Here is a 20,072-nt window from a genome sequence, read left to right as displayed (position 1 = left end):
TCTCACTAGCGAGTCAGTCTTGCGACAATCATTGTCTTACCCTTTTATGTGCCGTTCTCATTGTCGTTCCGTTGTACTTCTAATGCCGATCCCATTACACTGATCCACACATTAGTCTTATCGCTAATCCTAATGCTTTGTATATTAATGCTATCACTGACTCACTGAAGTGGGTTGGTTCATTAGGTGATGGTATATATCCATTTCTTGTCTGGCTGGCAAGTTAATCCTTCCTATAGACTAAAGGTCATCAAGTCTGCTGACATTAGCCCTCACTACTGTTAATCACTTACAGACTAGACATTTTCCTTATTATTGTTAAAAGGATGAACATGTATCTGATGTTTAGGCTCTGGTCTAGTTGAGCCACCTGATTACATTGTCAATGTATTTTTGATTGGAATATTTTGTGAGTAGTTACATATACTGTATGTTCTGGTTCAAATTTTTAATTTCTTTCAATTATCGAAAAATTCATTGTTTATAGGTGTGGCTAATACCAGACATCGAAAATTACACATAATTATCGTATACCCACTCTCGCCCTTAACCTTCTCTCCTAATGGTTTCTTGTTTAGTTGTCATAGCCACTGTGAAAGTTACGCTCACTTTGACTGATTCTGTTGTATGAAAACTTTCTCTCTCTCTCTCTCTCTTCAGTTTCCCTCTTCTAGTCATCTGGCTCTTTTTGTCTCTTCCATTATTCTTTCCATCCAAGACTGCTCATTATTGCACATTCACATGTAGCCTAAGGATAAATGCATGTACATGTACATGTATATTCGAGCAAGCTAGCAATATAGGAAGGATGTTGTATGATATACAAATGGCCAGATGTGTTACAATAAGTATACTCTCAGACGCTGTTGCTACAATTGCCCTCATCAGCCTGATATTACTACTCTACTATACTAACAATACCAATGACAGAGTTTACCAGGTGTTCATCTTAATACATAGAGTATTGCTCTCTCTCTATCTCTGTATGTGAGAAGGGGAAGCAAGGGCGGTGGGAATCTAATTGAGGCAATTAATCAATTTTGGTTTTAAAGAGTTTGTAATTAGTATTGGTATGTCAATCCTCTCTTTCTGGTCAATATACTAATAAATACAAGAAACAGCTGTTATTATTATTATTATGACTCTCACAAAGTCCTTTTGTATTCACACCAACTATTACACCCAATACAGACATGGCAAACATTTTGATATGCACATACATGTACATGTACATGTACATGTTTAATTTACTATAATGATATGTAGAGAGGCTATACTACCCCATTCTGTCTTATTATGACAGTACACATGCCATTAAGTCTATACTGAGACAATAACAACCTATTGCTGACTAATCTACTATTATCATCTGAGGCCTAACTGATAAATGGTTACTTGTTTTTCTAAACTTTACAACTTCCACTGATTTAGAGATATTTAACGCCTAGAGTACATTTACCTTTAAAGCTCTCTCTCTCTATACCTTTCAATCTTTTTATGTCTTTCTCTTTCTCCCTCTCTTTCACTTATCTTCTCTCAATTTTCTCTCTCTTTTTTGTTTCTCCAGTTTGTTTGTATAGATAATTGCTGTGTTTGTATAGCTAGTTGGGCTTGGCTTATCAAGTAGGAGCAGGTGTCCTTTGGTCTCACTCTCTCTGTCTCTCTCTCTCTCTTTTAAAGTGTGTTTGTTTAATGGCAAGACCAATGGGTGTACTCTCATCTCAATTATCAACTACAGAGAAATGCATACCAAAACAACCACTGGCTATTATTCCTACTTTGACGCACATACTTGTCCTCAATAAAAAGTTTTGTTATCGATAACACCGTATCCTAGCTAGCCCTCCTAACTGGTTGACATGTACACACCTCAGGCTCAGTGGCATTTGGTATTATGTTTTCAGTAAGCCAACATTTGATAGTGGACACAATCAACAAGAGGTACTGATGAGAGTATGTGTTGTGTGCATACTGCTTCAATAGTTTGGTAACAAATAGATTCCCTCCCTTTTTCCTTCTTTTCTCTGTGACTTTTTTTTGGCTGTGTCTTGCTTTGAAATGTGTGATTTTATTATTAATGATACAGTTAAGTGATTGAAACAAAAATAGTAATAATAGCAATAATAATAATAATAATAATAATAAATTAATATAATTATAATGATAATATGATACAATGCATATCTAGTTAACTTTATACATGTATTGTTTTTTGGTTGGCAAGGAGAGAAAAAGAAACAAAGAAATTTAGGTCTGATAAAACCATATGGGCCAAACATTGTCTGATGAGAGAGAGAGAGAGAGAGAGAGTAGGGCCCTCTCACACCATCTAATCCGAGTAAGAGTATACACAGCTGCATTCCGCCACGCTGAACTGATCGAGAGTTTTTATGACGCTACCATTTTGATCAAATTTTATATAGTTGAGTGAATGATATTTTGTAGGAACGCAGGTTTTGGAGTAAAGGTGTTTGTTTGCGAGATGCTCAACTTCGGAAGTGGCCAGTAAGAGGTATGTTATCTTAGAATGGAACTGGTTAATGTATTTAGATCCTGGGCAATGTCCACCACACACGTTGAGGTCAAAGGTTTCAGGGAAGTCAATCTCTATGTCTAATATTTGCGCCAACTGTCCTTTATCGATTGAAAGGCTTGATTTACTACACTCTTCGGAATCTCCTTTTGAAACTGTTTTGCCGGCGGATCGTCTGGTTCTATCAGCATCAGCTGTGCTCTCTGAACTGTTCATTTTCTCGCTGATTGCTTTGTTTAGTTTCTCTAAGAGTCTATCTTCATCGTGATCAAAAGAATAGACAACGAGAGTTGGTTGTGTGGAATCATTTGCATCATCAAAGACAATGCCCATATCTTTGCTGCTGCATTCCAATGGCCCATTAGCTTCGATTGTAATACCCAAGTTAACAAGGTACTTTAACTGCCCGTTCTTCAGCCAGTCGTGTATATGCAGCTGAACTGGGAAATCAACAAACTGCGATTCATTGGTTGTGATGTTTTTTTTATTGATATTAGAATTGTTTGAGGTGAGAGTTAATTGGGCACTACCTTGTGATGAAGAGAAAGAAGTGGAAATATTTACGTAAACTCTGAATATTGCCTTTGAGATGTCTTCTTCCTTAGGTATTGAGGACATGTTAAAGGTAAAGGTGTACTTAGAATCTTTGCAACCTATTAATGATAAAGAATGTAATGCATGCATGGATTCACATGTCAGCTTGCTCACCTTGAGCCTTGGTAATTTCAAACGACCTTAGAGTATTGTAGCGGTGTCGATCAGGTTGCTCTTTAGCATTAGCTGCGAAAGACTCAAAGAGAGAGAGAACGTATGGTTTTAGCCTTGGCTGGGGATCCCCTGACTCTCTGAGGACCACGTCTCGATGAGGCTCAGCGTCTGAGAGCTGCTGCTTCTCCAGGATTGGAAAGGTCATTGTCAATGTTGCCAGTGACAAGAGGAGCAAAAAGAAGTTTACTGAAGAGGTAAACATTTTCTGAACACTTTTTTGTTAAATATATGAACTACAAGGGTCGGAAAGCTCTGTGGCTATCGTTTGCTTGATTTTTTGATACCCAGCAAATCTCGCGGCACCCCTCCTTTATACTCCAAAAACGGAAATGAGCACCTCTAGGGATTCTAATAGGGGGGAAACCATCTCCTTGCTGCATCAATAAATATAATCAACATAAAAACTTTAAAGCCTCTAAGACTATGTGTTTTCAAGTGATTTGAAAATGTTGTGACTATCATTTGCAAAGGAATTCTCATGTCTATGACAAGTTATATTACTAATATCAATTGATATGCACGGCGCAAAGTTGTTGTCATGCAATTCAGAAGTTGTATTATAAGTTGTCTGTTAACCATTTAGCTATATCCTATAGCTAATAATTCAGTGCTTGCAACAATAATAACAACTCTATTGAACTAAAGTGAAAATTTTACAACTGTTTATTGAAAGTTGTCAATAACCTTTTAGCTCCCAAAAAAATTCATTGTTTACGTAAGAATGATGGCTGAATTATGTAAGGGAAGAGAGTTCACATGTATTAGATGCTTATGTAGACGGGCAATGTTATTCTTTCTCTACATTTTTTCAAATTTAATGCCAATAATAATTATAAATAAAGTATATAAATAGAAATTGAATAAAACTATATATGTATACAAATTATAATAAAGCCGTCATAATACATTACTCTACAAGAATGAGATAGAAATTATTTTATTGTCCAAAAGAGCACAGATCCTCAGCTTTCCTGACTATAAGTATAGACACAACTACACTCTTGTGCTGTGATAGGGGCCTTCTTATAGATACTTCCATTGATTCCAATTACTGCACGAGTAACATTTGTGTATTTTGTAGGCACACAACACTTTGAGTACTTGGATTTGTTGGCTATATGGTTTTCACCATTTTCGCTAGGAGTAGCTAATAAGTGATACAGTATGATAGAGTTGAGTTGCTTCATGTACTTATTGGACGGACACCACCCTCCACAGACATTTAACGGGAAAAAGTCAGGAAATAGAATTTGCTCACCCAATACTTGTCCTAACTGTTCCTTTGTAATCGTAAGTTCTGATTTACGGCACTCTCCATTTGATGTACCAGAGGAGCGTGTATTTCTTTGATTGGCATTCTTTTCTGTACTTTGGATGATGCTGATAGCTTTATTCAGTTCATCCAGGTTCTCATTGCCATCATAAGAATAGACAACAAGTGAAGGCTGAGTATTATCATGTGTGTTGTCATAGACAATGTTCATATCTTTGTTGTAGCATTCCAATGGTCCATTAGCTAAATCAATTGTAACACCCAAGTTAACAAGGTACTTTAACTGCCCGTTCTTCAGCCAGTCCTGTATATGCTGCTGAACTGGGAAATCAACAAACTGCGATTCATTGGGTGTGATGACTTTTGTATAGAGCTTAGAATCGTTTGAGGTAAGAGTTATTTGGGCACTACCTTGTGATGAAGAGAAAGAAGTGGAAATATTTACGTAAACTCTGAATATTGCCTTTGAGATGTCTTCTTCCTTAGGTATTGAGGACATGTTAAAGGTAAAGGTGTACTTAGAATCTTTGCAACCTATTAATGATAATATATACACTTATATCTTAAGTGTAAACATGACACTCACCTCTAAATTGTGTACTTCTCTCAAATGACCTAAGAATATTATACTGATATTCTTCTTGTTGTTCAGATTCAGCAGCAAAGGACTCATAAAGAGATAGAACATATGGAGATACTGATGGTGCTTCCTTTGGTGCTTCTTGGAGGACTGTGTCATGATATATTGGCAAAGATAAACTGATTGATGCCAATGACAGAAGGAGGAAATAAAAGCCAAACAAGAAAGACATTTTCAAGTCTTGAAGAATTTAAGATGATGAGTTGCTTGTGACTATAATGTAGCTATCTGCACTGATGATTTTTCTGAGTTCAACTGCCACTTGAAGCTCCTTTTATGTTATAGGAACCAGGAAACATTGTCTGGGTTTCATATCATATATAGTATTTAACAGGAAAACTGTAGCAACCACGAATAATCAGTAGCAATAGGGATCATTTTCAATAGATAGAGAGGGAAATATAATTTTTAAGGAGGGAAAAAAGAAAGAGCAATGCATTACAGCATAATTTGTGCATTCATGTAGATCTATACTTGGCTTTAAGGAAGCACCTCCAATGAAATGGAGTTAATGTAACAGTGATGTAATTCAGGAAACTAGCTAAAGATAAGTAAACAAAATCATAAAGCAAACATCCTTTCCATTGGGGTATGTATGCAAAGCTCACTCGTAAATGCACTGATTGTTTTTAACACATGATAATTATCTAATATCTGTTCCGGAACTTGTTTCCAAACTACTTGTTTTAAAGAAAAATGTGAAGCACATGACAGGCAGCACCAATGTAGCTGGCTTGTGTGTTTACATTGGAATGGTGTACTTTTGGAAATTGTTGTCTCTAGTTATGTTATCATTTAATATACATAGTAAAAAGGAAATAGCCAGAATCATATTTAGCTTTGCAATTATCCTTAATTGTACAAGTACACACTTGGCTATTTCAGCATTTTAGGATGTCCTTTTTTGGGGACTTAGTTTCAATTGAGTTTAATTCATTGCCCACACAAGTCCTTGAGTGAATACCCATAGTGTTATTCTAGGCTTATAGATGGATGTCATCAGAGTCTATGCACACATTAGTTCTTTGCAAACAAGTTGCATCATGTCTCTTTCAGTGTGTATCCAGTAATGCTCTAGCACTCCTTATTGGAACCTTGCAGCAGACCCATTAGTTTATCATGCCCACACAACACATTGCCTTCCGGTGTTCATTGGGCTCCATTCACAAACAGACTACAGTTTATCTTGTCTGCATTCGGTTGAAGTTGAACCACGAAAACCCCCTAAACCTCTTCTACAAGCCCCGATACATCCTAATTGCAACTACAATGTTGCCTCAATGCCTTTCGTTCGAACGGACTCTCAAGTGCCACTCTATGTCTAGCACTGTATATCAGTATTCTAGGAAAAGCTGATAGAGGAGTGCCCACAAAATCTAAACCAACCAATACACCTGACCCGAGACAAACACACAAATATACTCTCGTGTATTGATCATGTTTGTTAATATATGTGTTGTAAGCTAATGTGCAATTAATTGTAATGATTGCTTCGAGCAAACTTTAAGGGAAATTACCATCAAGATGCATCCCATATTGAAAGTGTTTCCATTTGTAGCAAATGGCTTTGATGTTGTGATGGCTTTGAACCAGCTTTGCATTATCTTAAACTTAATTAGGCACTAAAAATTAATTTTTATTAAATAAATCTTGTAATCATCCTTTCATTGCAGACAGACAGTAATATTACAGATAAAAATAGTAGCAATATCAGTTGCTTTGGGAATAATAATTTAATTTCAAAAGGGACAAGAACAGGAAAGATATTCTTGTATAGAATTTCCTTAAAAGAGGTCAGTTATTTCAGTGTGACCACAAATGAGCCAAAGACAATAGGATTTGTTTTTTTAAGCAAGAATATTTAATGTGGGAGAGATAAGAGAGAAGGGAGAAATATTACCTTTTGTAATGGTCTCTTCACTCCTAATCACATGGACTAAAGGTACATACCCTATAATGTGGTTCTCACAAACACGACACGAACGATATTCATGTCCACATAATCAATACTTAGAGTATTAGTAGCAGGCTGCAGGTCACGTGTGTGTACATGTGTGTGGTTAAGAAGGTTTTCAGTAAATACTGAAAGCTCATACAATGCAGAGGTGGAAATAGATAGCTACAGAGGTTCTGTGTGGTTTCTGTTGGTTTGATATGAGTCACGTTAATAACACACACATAAACATACCCACTCATTATGCACACAAACACAAACAAAGAATGAATTCTAGTGCTTAAGTGGGTGTTTGTTACAATAAAGTACTTAAGTCATTTACGTTGCACTGTAGCAAAAGAGTATTGAGTGACGTGTTAGCATTGATCTATATATAACAAACAGTTTGAGCAATCTAGTGATGGTCATTATTGTGTCTTGAATTCAATAAACTTGAATTAATGCCTACGAGGGACAGTAAATATTGGCACTAATGGTACACGCTAGCTGAAACATTTTCCGCACACATACACACACACATAGTAATGACTAATAAGTACATATTGACACTCGTCAAGACAGTGAGAGGGAGTGAGAATGTAAATAAATAATTATAATGCAATAATAATACACCTACGCCGGTTTCTCTGTCGCCGACCGTGTAAAGATTGAAGCCTTGTTGCAACTAAGCTAATTAATGGTTATTGATGAAGGACTGAAACTTTAGGATATAATGATAATATTTGATTATAAGTGGATGCAATTAAAAAGCTTTTGACGAATGGTCTGTATAAGTAGAATAATGAGGTAAATTGAGCAAGGTCTAGTACAAACAAAGCGTAGCAGCTATCCTAAAGAGAGTCACGGGTTGTATAAATAGATTTTAGCTAATCTAACTAGCTGCATACATCACTTACGAATTAAGATTAATCACATTATATGTGTCATGGCTTTTTCTCATTATGTGATTCATGTGCCATGCATACCCGGTACCATTTCTACTTTATTGGTAAATGATACCACAATGATACGAGATCATCTGACTATTAGGGCACACAGTTTGTATTGTGATACCACCGATATGGATGCTGTACCATTCACTACACTTCCTGATTCCTTAAAAATGAATGACACACATATATTTAGCGGAAGCTGTTAATACAGATGGACGTCATGTTTATCATAAATCATAATAGCATTTCTGAGTTCACGTTATTAGTCATTTGGTTAATGATGTTAGGACTAACTATAAAGGATAAGTACACATGTACACAATGGGATAATACTATAACCACAATAGCTAGCCGGAACCAACCACAGGCCCTACTAATCACATTTGTCATTACAACAAAATGCTTGCATAATTGTGTGCTTTGCCTAGACAACAAAAGATAATTTGTAAAACCACCAAGTCCTCAACCGCAGGTAATGTTGCTGGTAGTAACTGTGGTGGTGATTTCAGAGTGGCTCTCCAACATTATTTGTAACATTCGTGTGAATTGCTTTTAGCCACAACTCAGAAATTATACACATGCAAAATGATAGTGTAAGCACAGTATATGGTAACTGAAATAAACTGATAGGCATTTACAAAAAAGGATAACAGAATACTTATAATACAGCTAGCGTATACATGCATGCATTGCAACAACAACAACACAGATGCACAACAAGCAGGAATAATGTTTTGCGTAAACAAAATCAATCCTGTCATGTCATGCATCTCAAAGGAGTGCTGCATTCTTCAATGCAATACATAAAAGCTATGGCATTAAGGCGGAGGGCCACAAATGAATCAAGTGTTTTCAAACAACATAATAACGAATTGTGTGAAGCTATTATCCTTCATTATGGACACCTCCCTCAAACACAAATACAATTATCCGACCTCTCCCCTCTCTACTTTATTTGAACTTTGTTAGAAGTAGCGACAACTGATGTATGCCTACTCTCAGGATATATACACACGTACATACACTTAATGGATTCTCCATCCCATCCCGCATGTGCTTCTACAAACATTATTACATGCCCAAAGCATAATGTAAGTACTCCTACATACTGACAGTGCCAACACCCTCTTACTCTCATGCTCTTCAAGTACAAAATGATTTCATGTACTTTTCAGTGCTAAATTTGACAGTTTAAACAACAAGGTGCAAATGGTGTACGAAAAGATGTGAACAGGCAAATGGGCTCAAAGAAACAGGAATTTTTAAAATGACATTATTCAATGACAACAATAACAACATTGCCAAAAAGATGTGCTGTGATAGCCATTGATGGATATGTTTTAGCAATACAAACGCTTTAGTTGTTTTTGACAATCTTTTTATACAACGGTCATAAAGGTATTAAAATGAGCATATCATTGTATAGGTCATACACACACACACACATATATATACACAAATTGTCTTATATATCCCACAGTCCTAATTTAAAATGTCCTGGGTTCTTTTTTATTAATGATATGTCGTCTATCTTTGGATCGCTGAGTATAAATTTGTACCTTTTATCACTCCCTTTAATGCTGCCAGTTGATGAAGGAGCAATTGAATGAGAGTCGTTATTCTGTGCCATTGATTTTACTTCATTTTGGATTGAGTGCTGAGTAGTCCCATTGAGTCCAGCTCGAATAGAATCAGCAGGAGAGAAAAGAGGAGGAAGAGAAGGAGAAGATAAAGTAGAGACAGAGTGACAATTAATAGTTATATCCTCTATAGCAAAGCTATCATTAGAGATTCTGTTAATAGTAGGATCAGTGGAATTAGCGTGTGGCACAGGTGCAGAATTTACTTGATACTCACTACCTCTTACTGGGTTTATTATCTCAGCCTGGCCTGTCACCTTTTTTGAGAAACACTCCATCAAGGAGCCACGTTGACAAGGCAACAGTTTATAAGGAGCTAGGTGTTGAGAATGTGACATGCCTTTCTTGTTATATGCAATACGACTGAGAGCATCACCGGGTTGCATAGGAAATGAACCAAACGAGGCTTCAACTCCTCCAGGTTGCCATGGATAAGGGCTTGGTTTTGAATTATCATAACATAAAGGCTTCAATGAGCAGGAAGTAGAGGACTTAGTAGTGCCCTGATGGTTATCATCCTACGGAATACACAAGGCAAGTATGTATGTATCATAGCTACCCTATTGACAAGAAGATCATGCAATATGTGCGTGTGTGTGTGTGTGTGACACAACTGATGCTCAATCAGTACAAGTATTGAAACAAACCTAATAACAATGCCTAATGGCCATAATGGTCATTATGAAGAAATGGTATAATGTTTCATTGACTGTTTACAACTCAAAGGTTTACTGAGAAAAGGCTCAAACTTGACTGTGCTATAGTACAGGTTTTTTACCAACTTTTGGAGTTTTGGAGCAAATTTTAAAAATTTATAACAAATTCAAATTTGATCGGAATCGGCTCAAACTTGCTATGCAACATAAGTACATGTAAATGTATCAGGGAAAAATACAAAGATGAAAAATTCTTTCGGAGCAATTTTTGACAAAATACCCTGTACTATTATATAGGCGGTTGCCTATATGTAAGATTGAGGTCGGTTTTTTTAAGATGATGGCTGTTTTTATGATTTTCAAATGCTTATAAGACTTTTATCTTATATAACCTATGGTCCTTTGCCTGATTTTTGAGCTATTTCAAAATTTATAAAAACGTCTAATTTTGATCATAATCAGCTCAAAATGTTATGTAACTCAAGGTAATAAATACATTTCAGAAAATGTAATAAAAATTCCCCAAAGCTATTTTTACACTATGGTAATACAGTATTGTAAGATGATACGATAGAGAGCAGAAACAACTGAGACAAAAGCTAATGCAAGTGGTCACTTCATATCTTATTTCAAGACGACCACAACCAGTAAGCATAACCATTAGTACCACGGTGCAATTAGTGCTCTAATGGACAATAAAATCTAAATGTCATGCTAATACGCCCATATGAGCCACAATAAAGAGAAAATCATATACTGACATGCACGTATTATGCAGAGATGGCTAGTTATTCGTACACACATGTACCAATGACAGATTATACACTTAAGTATTATAATACGCAACATAGAAGCACAAATACATGTGCAGCACATGCTGAATACGCCAGTACTGCGTACCAAACAATGCCAAGTCAGTGCCAGAGAAATAAATTGATTATTGTCCTAATACAGGAAATGAGGGCTAACATAGTCAAAATAATTATGACACAAGCATTGTTAATCTGATTTTCATCAAACGAGCAAAATTCCTGCAACAGCAAATTGTAGAGTATTGTGTTACATGTAAGCAACACACACACACACAAATACTTGCTGACAAGTAACAAGAGCAATCAATCATAATTGAAGGGGCATACTCTTTCTATTAGTGACACTATTGTAGGTGTAATATGCATAAGATACAACACACAGGGAGCTAATTTATAAACAATAGAATGAAAATAATAGCATAACATACACACAGACAGGGAGAAACTAACCTTAAAAGGCATTGTTTTTGTTTGATGATAAATCGGCGCCAAAGCAGTTGAAGTTATGTTACGGTAATCTTCAGAAGCATTCTCCGAACTGAAAGTTTGTGCTGTATTTATTTTTCCAAGGATGCGATCAGGATGAACCTCATCATCAACTGTTATTGTTATTGTTTCTCTGCCGAGAGATGGTTGTTCAAAGCAATCCCTTGATCTAACGTCTTTCATTCTGGAGAGAGGACAAGGAACTTCCTGACAAACAGTAGGAATAGCACCAGCGGTATCAAATACATCATAATCAGAAACAGCATCAGTGCAATATCCTATTTCCCCTCTTGAAGAGAGTACAACAGGTGATTTTAGAGGGGATGCCGTGGATGAAGTAAGCAGACTAATGGTGGCAGGAGTAGTAGCTGGTTTGGTTGCATAATAAAGTGAGGGGGATTGAGGTTTGGAAGAGGAACCAGAAGATGAGTGTGTAATAGTTGGGGGGTGTAGGAAAAGAGAGCGAGATGGTGAAATAAGCACGTGTTCTTCAGCAATAGCAATACGAGGCTTAAGAAATCTAATTAACGAATCCCTTGCTTTAGGTTTGCTTTGGTCAACAATTGGAGGCTCTTCATCTGAAGGAATGAATAAGCTTCTCTCACTTGTATTAGTGATGCTTGAGATACCCGAATGAGAAGAAGAGAGAGGAAGGATAGGAGAAGAAGGAGAGGAGAGAGAATGAGGAGAGAGTTGCTGATTGAGAGAGGGCTGTACGCATACGTGGGTGGTGGTGGTTAAGCTTTTATGAAAGGATTCTGGAGCCTTTTCTGTCAATAGTGACCACGGCTTAAAAGGAGGAGGAGAGGGAGGGTGTAAAAATGAGGACCAACGAGACTGACCTTTGACCTATTAAAAATGAAAGTTCAAGTCAATCAGTGATTGCAGTATATGAGGCTATTGCTTAAGAATGAAACTACAAATAAAATTAAAAATGATATAAGTTGAGTTGCAAAATGATATAAATTGAGTTACAAAAATGGATGTGACACAAATTATTTCCAGGGTAAACAAGACCTATTATAGCCATGTCTATAAAATCATTAGGATGTACACTCATTGTAAGTACTAATATAGTATTATGAACAAGCCACACAATTATGTTTCCTAACAACGACCAGATGCTGACAAGAACTCTCTACAATATTAAATTCCTTCCCATCAAAACAACTACAACCACACAAACCATTAACAATGGGTTTTAATTAGCCACACCATACAAATGCCTGGACAGCTGCTTCTCACACTACAAATTCATTTAATTTACAAATTGTACTTTATGATTTAGGTATATTATTGACACACATGTACACGTACATGTATACTATTGGTACTGTATAATATAAAAGAATACATTTAAAAACATGATAGAATCTCTAACAATGAGTATATGTATTTGTACACATACACAATGAGGTAATTGAGTCATATCAATCATGATTACCAACACTGACATATTGGAACAATTGAGGTCATGATGATGTACACTGAACCTGTAAACAAACTAATTTACCATTTTCTTGCCTGGAGAAGTATTAGGAATCCAAAAATTACATTTAGGAGGCTCAAGAATATGTTCCTTGTACACTTTAGAATTATCTATTACTAGTTTTCCTTGCTGTGACTCAAGGACATCTTCACCTGTATAACATACACAAACACACAATGACACAATACACTAATCCCTGTATAGACTAAAGGCAAAACAAAAGCAATCTAAATGAGTTTCTAAAATACGAATTTCCTGCTTTTAAAGTATAAACTAAAAGCTCGTTAGTTCACAGTGGAAATACCCACTAGTGCATATGCATGCACATATGCTCATCTTGATTCATGCACCCAGGCTTTTAGAAAACAATTATTAGAAAGTGTATACAGGTACCGTTTATCAGTCCACACAAACACAATGGGTTCAAGATAAACAAGCACTTTCTCTTGGCCTCATGCATTCAGCAAAGGGAGGGTGTTTCCCCATATCACTCCTCCTGGTAAGGGTCAAATGTCACTGTTTACTTTAAAGGACTGCCAACAATTGGGAAAACAAATACTCTCAGTAGTATGGGCCATTCCAATCATTACCAGGAATTCTTATTTATCATCATTTATTACTGTTACTCCTTCAACACTATTCATGTATGCACACTTATAGCAATGTAGTGGACTTACTGTAGGTATTATAATCATAAGTTCATTTTATATTTCACCTTTACTAATCCCATTTGTTGGTTTGGTCCTCTTATTATTACTATCATTAGTAATTATTAATTCCATTATGTCCCTAATTGACCTTTTTTTATTGACGGACTCATTGCCCTCTGGATATAACTCATGACTGTCACAGACCTACAAATAATAATAATAATGATAATAATAATAATAATGATAATAATAATGATAATAATAATAATGATAATAATAATAATAATGATAATAATAATGATAATAATAATAATGATAATACATGCAATAATAAATTAAATGAAATCGATATCAAAATACGATCATTTCATTTAAATTTCCCTTGTGCTACTAATTAGCAATAGGCTACAAGCCACCAGCCCTAAAGTATTGCAAATGTTGATAATAGCAATGCTATTATCATTCCTATCTTTCAGTTTCAACATATGCACACTCAATCTACAGTTCACTCCCTCCACTTTACAAATAAGGAAGTGCAAGAGGTTTATCTTTATATACATTGCTCCCCCTAGTCCATGAACTATCATTCAGTGATGCTTGTACTCTGCCTGGTGGTGATTTGGGTGCTTTTAAGTTCATAGTTTCCTCAATGATAATCAAATATTGCTGACTCTCTAGTTCAGTCCCTTCTGTTATAATAACCTAAGATTAATTATAGTGAGTGTTTGATAAGTATCACGTATCTATCTACCACTCACTCATACTCTCTCTCTCTCTCTTTGGTCTGGTCTAATTTCCTATTAAATTTCCTCTGATTGCTTCCTCCCTTTCCTTTCCCTTTTCTCTTTATCTCTCTCTATCTCCCACTCTCTCTCTCTCTCTCCCTTTTCTGCTATAATCATGTACTTTCTTTGAGATATAGGTACAGTCGATCTCTCGCTCTTCAAAATCAAATAAATAAATCTGCAGAAAGACAGTGCACAAATGTAATCACGGGCCATAGTGACAATGTAATTATGACAAAATTATGGTTGTAATGATTAATTCAATTTATCAAAAATCATTTATTACATGCATACATGTACATGTACATGAAAATTGTGCAATACCGGCATATGATTTCAATGTCAGGAAAAGACCAAATGCCGGATATTTTACAATAAACTAAACTTCAGTCACATTGACTATACCTTTATTAATTCAATTTAGATCAATGAAGTGAATGACATAAGTACCAATTTTGGCAAAGTACAACTAGATATTTGTAATCAACATTGCACAATCACTCATGACAGCTACAATTGTAATCTAATTTAGGGTAGTGTCATTTTAGTTTCAACAATAATTGGTTACTTCCTTTAATTAATTTAGTCAGTTTTCTAATAGTAATTTAAAAAATGGGTTACTTTCTAATAGTTTCTAAAGTCTATGATTTTACTGATGCTCATATCTAAAAAAAATTGGGTTGAAATCTGCTCAAACTTTAGGATGTATGTCACTGGGTGGAGCCTCTTGTATTATAGTGAGAAAGCTTCTTCCTCCGCCTACTTAGGGAAGTTCTACACATAAAAACTCTCAGTACACATTATGATCATTAATAGGTGTAAACACCATAATACCTTGTGCATGTTTAGGCCATGTGCGAGCTTTAAAAATCCATCCTTTGAAAACGAGGTGAAGCTCATTAATACTTTTATAATCATTACCTGCCAAACTTTATGTTTTCTATTCTTGTGCTTAGTATAAAATACCTATAATATACATGCATCAAAGACATGATAGCCAAATTATTCATTGTGTACTTTGAAATTAGTTGCAGCCGCCATATCAGTTTACTGAGTTTAGTAACTTAGTTTTTGTGCGTGGGCGTTGAGCTCCAGCTCCACCCAACAACTTAAAGCGTCTTTGCAGGCAACGCTTTATGTCTGCCTCTTTCCGTCTCAACAGCAGGCCTCCTCCTCCACCACTAGGGACTAGATATAGCCTGAGCAGTTACTGGAGTAGTGAATATGAGAAGGAAAAAGTCTGCGGAGACAGGATACTCTCTGTGTGGATGAAAGCACATAACTTTAGGACCTACTCAAGACAAATGCAAAGAGGACCGGTGAAAACTGAGGGCGGGGCTGACAGCATATTGACATTGAGATCAGTGGGAAGGAATCTAAGACTATTAAAGAACAGCAACAGTGAAGATGACTACAGAGACAGCATGACAAGATCATCATTGAAGCCCAGAGACCATTTTGATAACAATCACATCACTGCTACTGGCATGAAATTTCCTAAACTAGACCGAGCTAAAACTGCAACGCCAGCAGCAACACAAAGACTTAGTTCAAGGTTGTCAGGAAGATACAGACATTTCTCATGGCCTCACGACGATATCATTGGAGGTGATGTGACTCCGCCTCCAAGCCCTCCACCTTTGGACTCACTAATGACACTGACTAGATTAAAATTTCAAAAATAAATAATAATTATTTTTTATAATACAAAAAAGGGTAAATATCAGATGCAAAATGCATTGACATTGAAAAATGGGTAACGAATTCACCAAAGAAAGCACTGATACTGTCCAGGGGCTGATTTGCGACATTTCTGTGGTTTACTGCATCTATCAGAGACAGCACATAGGTCAATATCTACAGTAAACAGCAAGTAAATAAAGCACACTTTTATAGTAAGCATTTACCCAATACAAAGAGGCTCTCGTTCTTTACTATTGTCCATTTATTTGAGGGCTCAATCTCCATCTTGAGTACACCAGTGCTGCTGAACCCAATGCAATGATATGTTTTAAGACAAGCTCCCTTTAAGACATTAATGTCTCCATTGAAATCAGTCACAACAATATCATTGTAAGGATTGACTGCAGACATTAAGTTCTGAGAGTATATTATAAAGAAGAGTGAAAATACAATAATTGTGAAGTTGGATACCAGTGTTACCTTATATTCAATAAAAGAAGCATTTCTTGTCACATCTTGACGTCCTTCAATAATATCTATTAGTCGATAATATTCCTCAATTGGTGTTAACAAACCTTCTCTAATCCTACAATATTTTTTTAAAAATTAATAATTATCCATATTATTAAGCTTACATTGGTACGCAAAACTTGTTGTGCATCTTCCAACCTAATGAACACTCACACTTAAACTGTGCAGGCCCTATCAGGATAAATGAATCTATGATATACTTTATTCTATTAAGCAACTCCCTACTTACCCAAGTAATGACAAATAGCATTCTCATTGCAATTATGGAGACCGGCAGCGCACACATCAATATCAGCTACATACAGTCCAGTACTTGAGGTATTTATTTTCTTCCATTGTGAGTCTGGTTGTATGATTGTTTTAAAGTGACCTTCTGCTGTAAAGGCCACACATTCATACACAGAGCTACAAATATTCTTCATTTGCTGCAATTGAGTAAACTATATGAACTATAGTGTGATATACTTTAAGAGAAAGGCCTGGTATTATTCTATTAGTATCGCCTGAGTCAAAACCTTTTTAATTTTTAAAAGTAATACTTCTAGTCAAAGACTTACCTTTAAAAAATATGAATTTCTTTTTCAGAGGAATCTTGGCAACTTCAATGTTATGCTTTTCTGCATCCAGCTCATATCTGTTAAAAATCAAATCAATTAAAAATATTAATCATTACTTTTTCCTGATCAGTTTATGCCTTTTCCTAAATTTTGATCCCAATTTATTCAAGTGCCTGTTCTTTACATTAAAAGCATACGCAGCATCAGGAACAAATCTGCATTGCAAGTATTTCAATAATATTTAGTATGATATTTTAAGCACCTGATACTGTTTGGGTCTTCATATTTCAGTTCTTTGATATAAGCCTCATACCATTTCAAAAAATCTTTTAATCCTAAATAATAAAAAAATAAAACTAATTGTCATTATTTACAATTGCCCAGTAGTGCATGATTTATGGTACTCTACTGGCCTTCTTCAATTGACGACTGGTCATAATCTTCTTGTGGCTGTTGCATCAGTCCACAAATAACTTCAGAAAAAGTAATATTAACCTAGCAAAAATATTGGAAATAAAAAAGTAATTTTTTTCTTACTTTGTTTTGAAAATTACTATGGCCTGTGATATGCCTTTTTAATAGCTTAACAACATTGCTGAGCAGTAGCATATCCCCATTCATTAGAGTAACAGCTTTGTGATGAGACAAAGTGTTTTTATTAAGCATTTGATCCACTAGTTTTGTCAATTTATTGATATGAATAAAACGAATCTTCACCAAAGAGTACCTACAAATTATACTAATAATAAGAGAATATAGTGAATGGTATGAGAGTAAGTACACCAAAATGTAAAACAAAGTCTCTATGCCATTTTGTAGCTGCAAATGTAGACCCACACAAAGAGAGCTGACTTACCAATGAGAGAGTTTAATTGTGTTGTTATTATAAAGCTCAGTTGCAATTGAATGTACTATAGAGTCAGGATCACTCCAAGGTCCATACATACTGCCACCAATCCTGATCATTACTCCTTGTACATCAAACTCATTGATATATGACATAACCATATCTTCAGCTGATGACTATGATAGTAAAATACAGCAATGTCTTATACATATACATGTACTTATGTTGCATAGCAAGTTTGAGCTAATTCCGATATAATTTAGATTTTTTATGAATTTTTTAAAGTTGCTTCAAAATCGAGCCAAAGTCCCTGTACTATAGTACAGGGACTTTAGCCAAATTTTGGCAAAAATGAAAAGGAGAGGATTTTTTATTTTTATAATTTTTTCTGATGCATATACATGTACTTATGTTGCATAGCAAGTTTGAGCTAATTCCAATTAAATTTAGAATTATTATGAATATTTAAAGTTGCTCAAAAATTTGGCCAAAGTCCCTGTACTATAGTACAGGGACTTTGGCCAAATTTCACTAAAAATGAAAAGGAGAAAAATTTCCAATTTTATAATTTTTTCTGATACATATACATGTACTTATGTTGTATAGCAAGTTTAAGCTCATTCTGATCAAAATTAATTTGGATTTTCAAAAAAATTTGATTGACATTATCAAGTTACCTTGATTGCAGTAAATGGTGAAAAGCTGTTACTAGTATCATCCAGTACACAGACACTTGAGAAATAAACAAATTTAACTTGCTAATAAAAATAAAATTAAAAAAATATATTCTTTATTTTTTAAAGAAAATACTTACTTTATTCCTTCTCAAGATGTCTAAGAGTCTAACTAAGCATTTTATTTCAGTTGAGATGCATGAGGCATCATACTTGTTATTACAAATATTAGAATTGTCGCTTGAACTGTATACAACACTATTAATTAAATATTGAGAGAATAAATCCTCCAGCAAATATGATTCACAATTAGTAGTATCATCAAGGACCAAAACACCTATAGGTTACGATAATAAGAGTACTATTTTTCTACTCTGTCAGTGTTTGATGCTAGGCTTTTGTATAAAACTCAATGAAAATCAACTAAGTTGTCTCACGTAAAAGTCAAAAATTATTATTTTAATCAGCAAATTTTGGTTCCAAGTGCATCACCTTTTTCATTCATGAGTTTGGCTCTTTGCATCACAATTAGATTCCTGTCAGTAAAACTATCCAAAGAAATCACTCTTGCTGTTTTGACTAGTCTGAGCGAGATGTGATACCCAATGAAACTCCCTCCTCCCATTACTAATACTGAATCTAAAATTAAGAAAAAATAATGAAACTTTCCTGATTAGACGAGAAAGGCCAACCAACCAGCTTTGATGTCTTCCTCTCCTTTGCATGTTATGAAGACATAAATAATGTACAGTAGCTCTATCAACAAAGGAGCTGACATTTGACATTAATTATCCTAGATCTAGATCTACAAATCAAATGCTAGCCTAGTAGACTACAATTAAGAATAAATAAAAATCTAATACATGCAACATTATATAATACTTTTAAAATTACTAAGTATTAGCCTGAAATGACTCAAATGACCTTTCACACATCCTTTTAGGCTTTTACTCAGTTTATTCCGTCCTTTTCTAGTTTATGAATCGTATATTCTAACAACGTGGAACAATGTGGATAGATCTGCAACCCAACAGGCTAGGAAACACTAGATCTGCAGAGGCGTATTTAGGGGGGGGGCTGAGGGGGCTTGAGCACCCCCCTCAGGACTGGGCTCAGAAAAAATTACTGAACTCCTGGACTCTTGCATCACTACCAAGCCTCT

The 20,072-nt window shown here is 35.3% G+C and overlaps 4 protein-coding genes across 4 annotated transcripts; all 4 read right to left on the bottom strand.

The window, feature by feature from the left end:
- Positions 1-2,172: 2,172 nt before the first annotated feature.
- On the bottom strand, positions 2,173-3,578 carry LOC105316932 (bone morphogenetic protein 4). Its single transcript, XM_011412239.2, has 2 exons — positions 3,242-3,578; positions 2,173-3,186 (listed from the first exon to the last, which is right to left on the bottom strand). Exons 1-2 carry the CDS (start codon positions 3,501-3,503, stop codon positions 2,330-2,332), a joined length of 1,119 nt encoding a protein of 372 aa, XP_011410541.2. The 5' UTR covers positions 3,504-3,578; the 3' UTR covers positions 2,173-2,329.
- Positions 3,579-4,151: 573 nt separating this feature from the next.
- LOC105316929 (bone morphogenetic protein 4-like) lies at positions 4,152-5,695 on the bottom strand. The gene is made up of 2 exons (XM_011412235.2): positions 5,161-5,695; positions 4,152-5,108 (listed from the first exon to the last, which is right to left on the bottom strand). Exons 1-2 carry the CDS (start codon positions 5,384-5,386, stop codon positions 4,264-4,266), a joined length of 1,071 nt encoding a protein of 356 aa, XP_011410537.1. The 5' UTR covers positions 5,387-5,695; the 3' UTR covers positions 4,152-4,263.
- Positions 5,696-9,461: 3,766 nt separating this feature from the next.
- LOC109588484 (uncharacterized) lies at positions 9,462-15,659 on the bottom strand. The gene is made up of 8 exons (XM_020004671.1): positions 15,636-15,659; positions 15,453-15,584; positions 14,740-14,796; positions 14,392-14,535; positions 13,899-14,037; positions 13,208-13,335; positions 11,659-12,543; positions 9,462-10,258 (listed from the first exon to the last, which is right to left on the bottom strand). The coding sequence occupies exons 1-8, from the start codon at positions 15,657-15,659 to the stop codon at positions 9,566-9,568; spliced, it is 2,202 nt and encodes a 733-aa protein (XP_019860230.1). The 3' UTR covers positions 9,462-9,565.
- Positions 15,660-15,686: 27 nt separating this feature from the next.
- On the bottom strand, positions 15,687-20,028 carry LOC109580616 (uncharacterized). The gene is made up of 17 exons (XM_019994001.1): positions 19,793-20,028; positions 19,607-19,742; positions 19,403-19,549; positions 19,051-19,247; positions 18,914-18,994; positions 18,246-18,412; positions 17,927-18,116; positions 17,803-17,884; positions 17,652-17,724; positions 17,506-17,604; positions 17,390-17,466; positions 17,298-17,347; positions 17,062-17,257; positions 16,937-17,003; positions 16,782-16,887; positions 16,526-16,718; positions 15,687-16,475 (listed from the first exon to the last, which is right to left on the bottom strand). Exons 2-17 carry the CDS (start codon positions 19,686-19,688, stop codon positions 16,384-16,386), a joined length of 1,899 nt encoding a protein of 632 aa, XP_019849560.1. The 5' UTR covers positions 19,689-19,742; positions 19,793-20,028; the 3' UTR covers positions 15,687-16,383.
- Between the last annotated feature and the right edge of the window lie 44 nt (positions 20,029-20,072).

Source organism: Amphimedon queenslandica, unplaced genomic scaffold (assembly GCF_000090795.2).
Source record: "Amphimedon queenslandica unplaced genomic scaffold, v1.1 AMPQUscaffold_13521, whole genome shotgun sequence".
Lineage (NCBI taxonomy): Eukaryota > Metazoa > Porifera > Demospongiae > Haplosclerida > Niphatidae > Amphimedon > Amphimedon queenslandica.
Note: the sequence above shows the minus strand (reverse complement) of the source record. Positions and strands in the feature narration are given on the sequence as shown.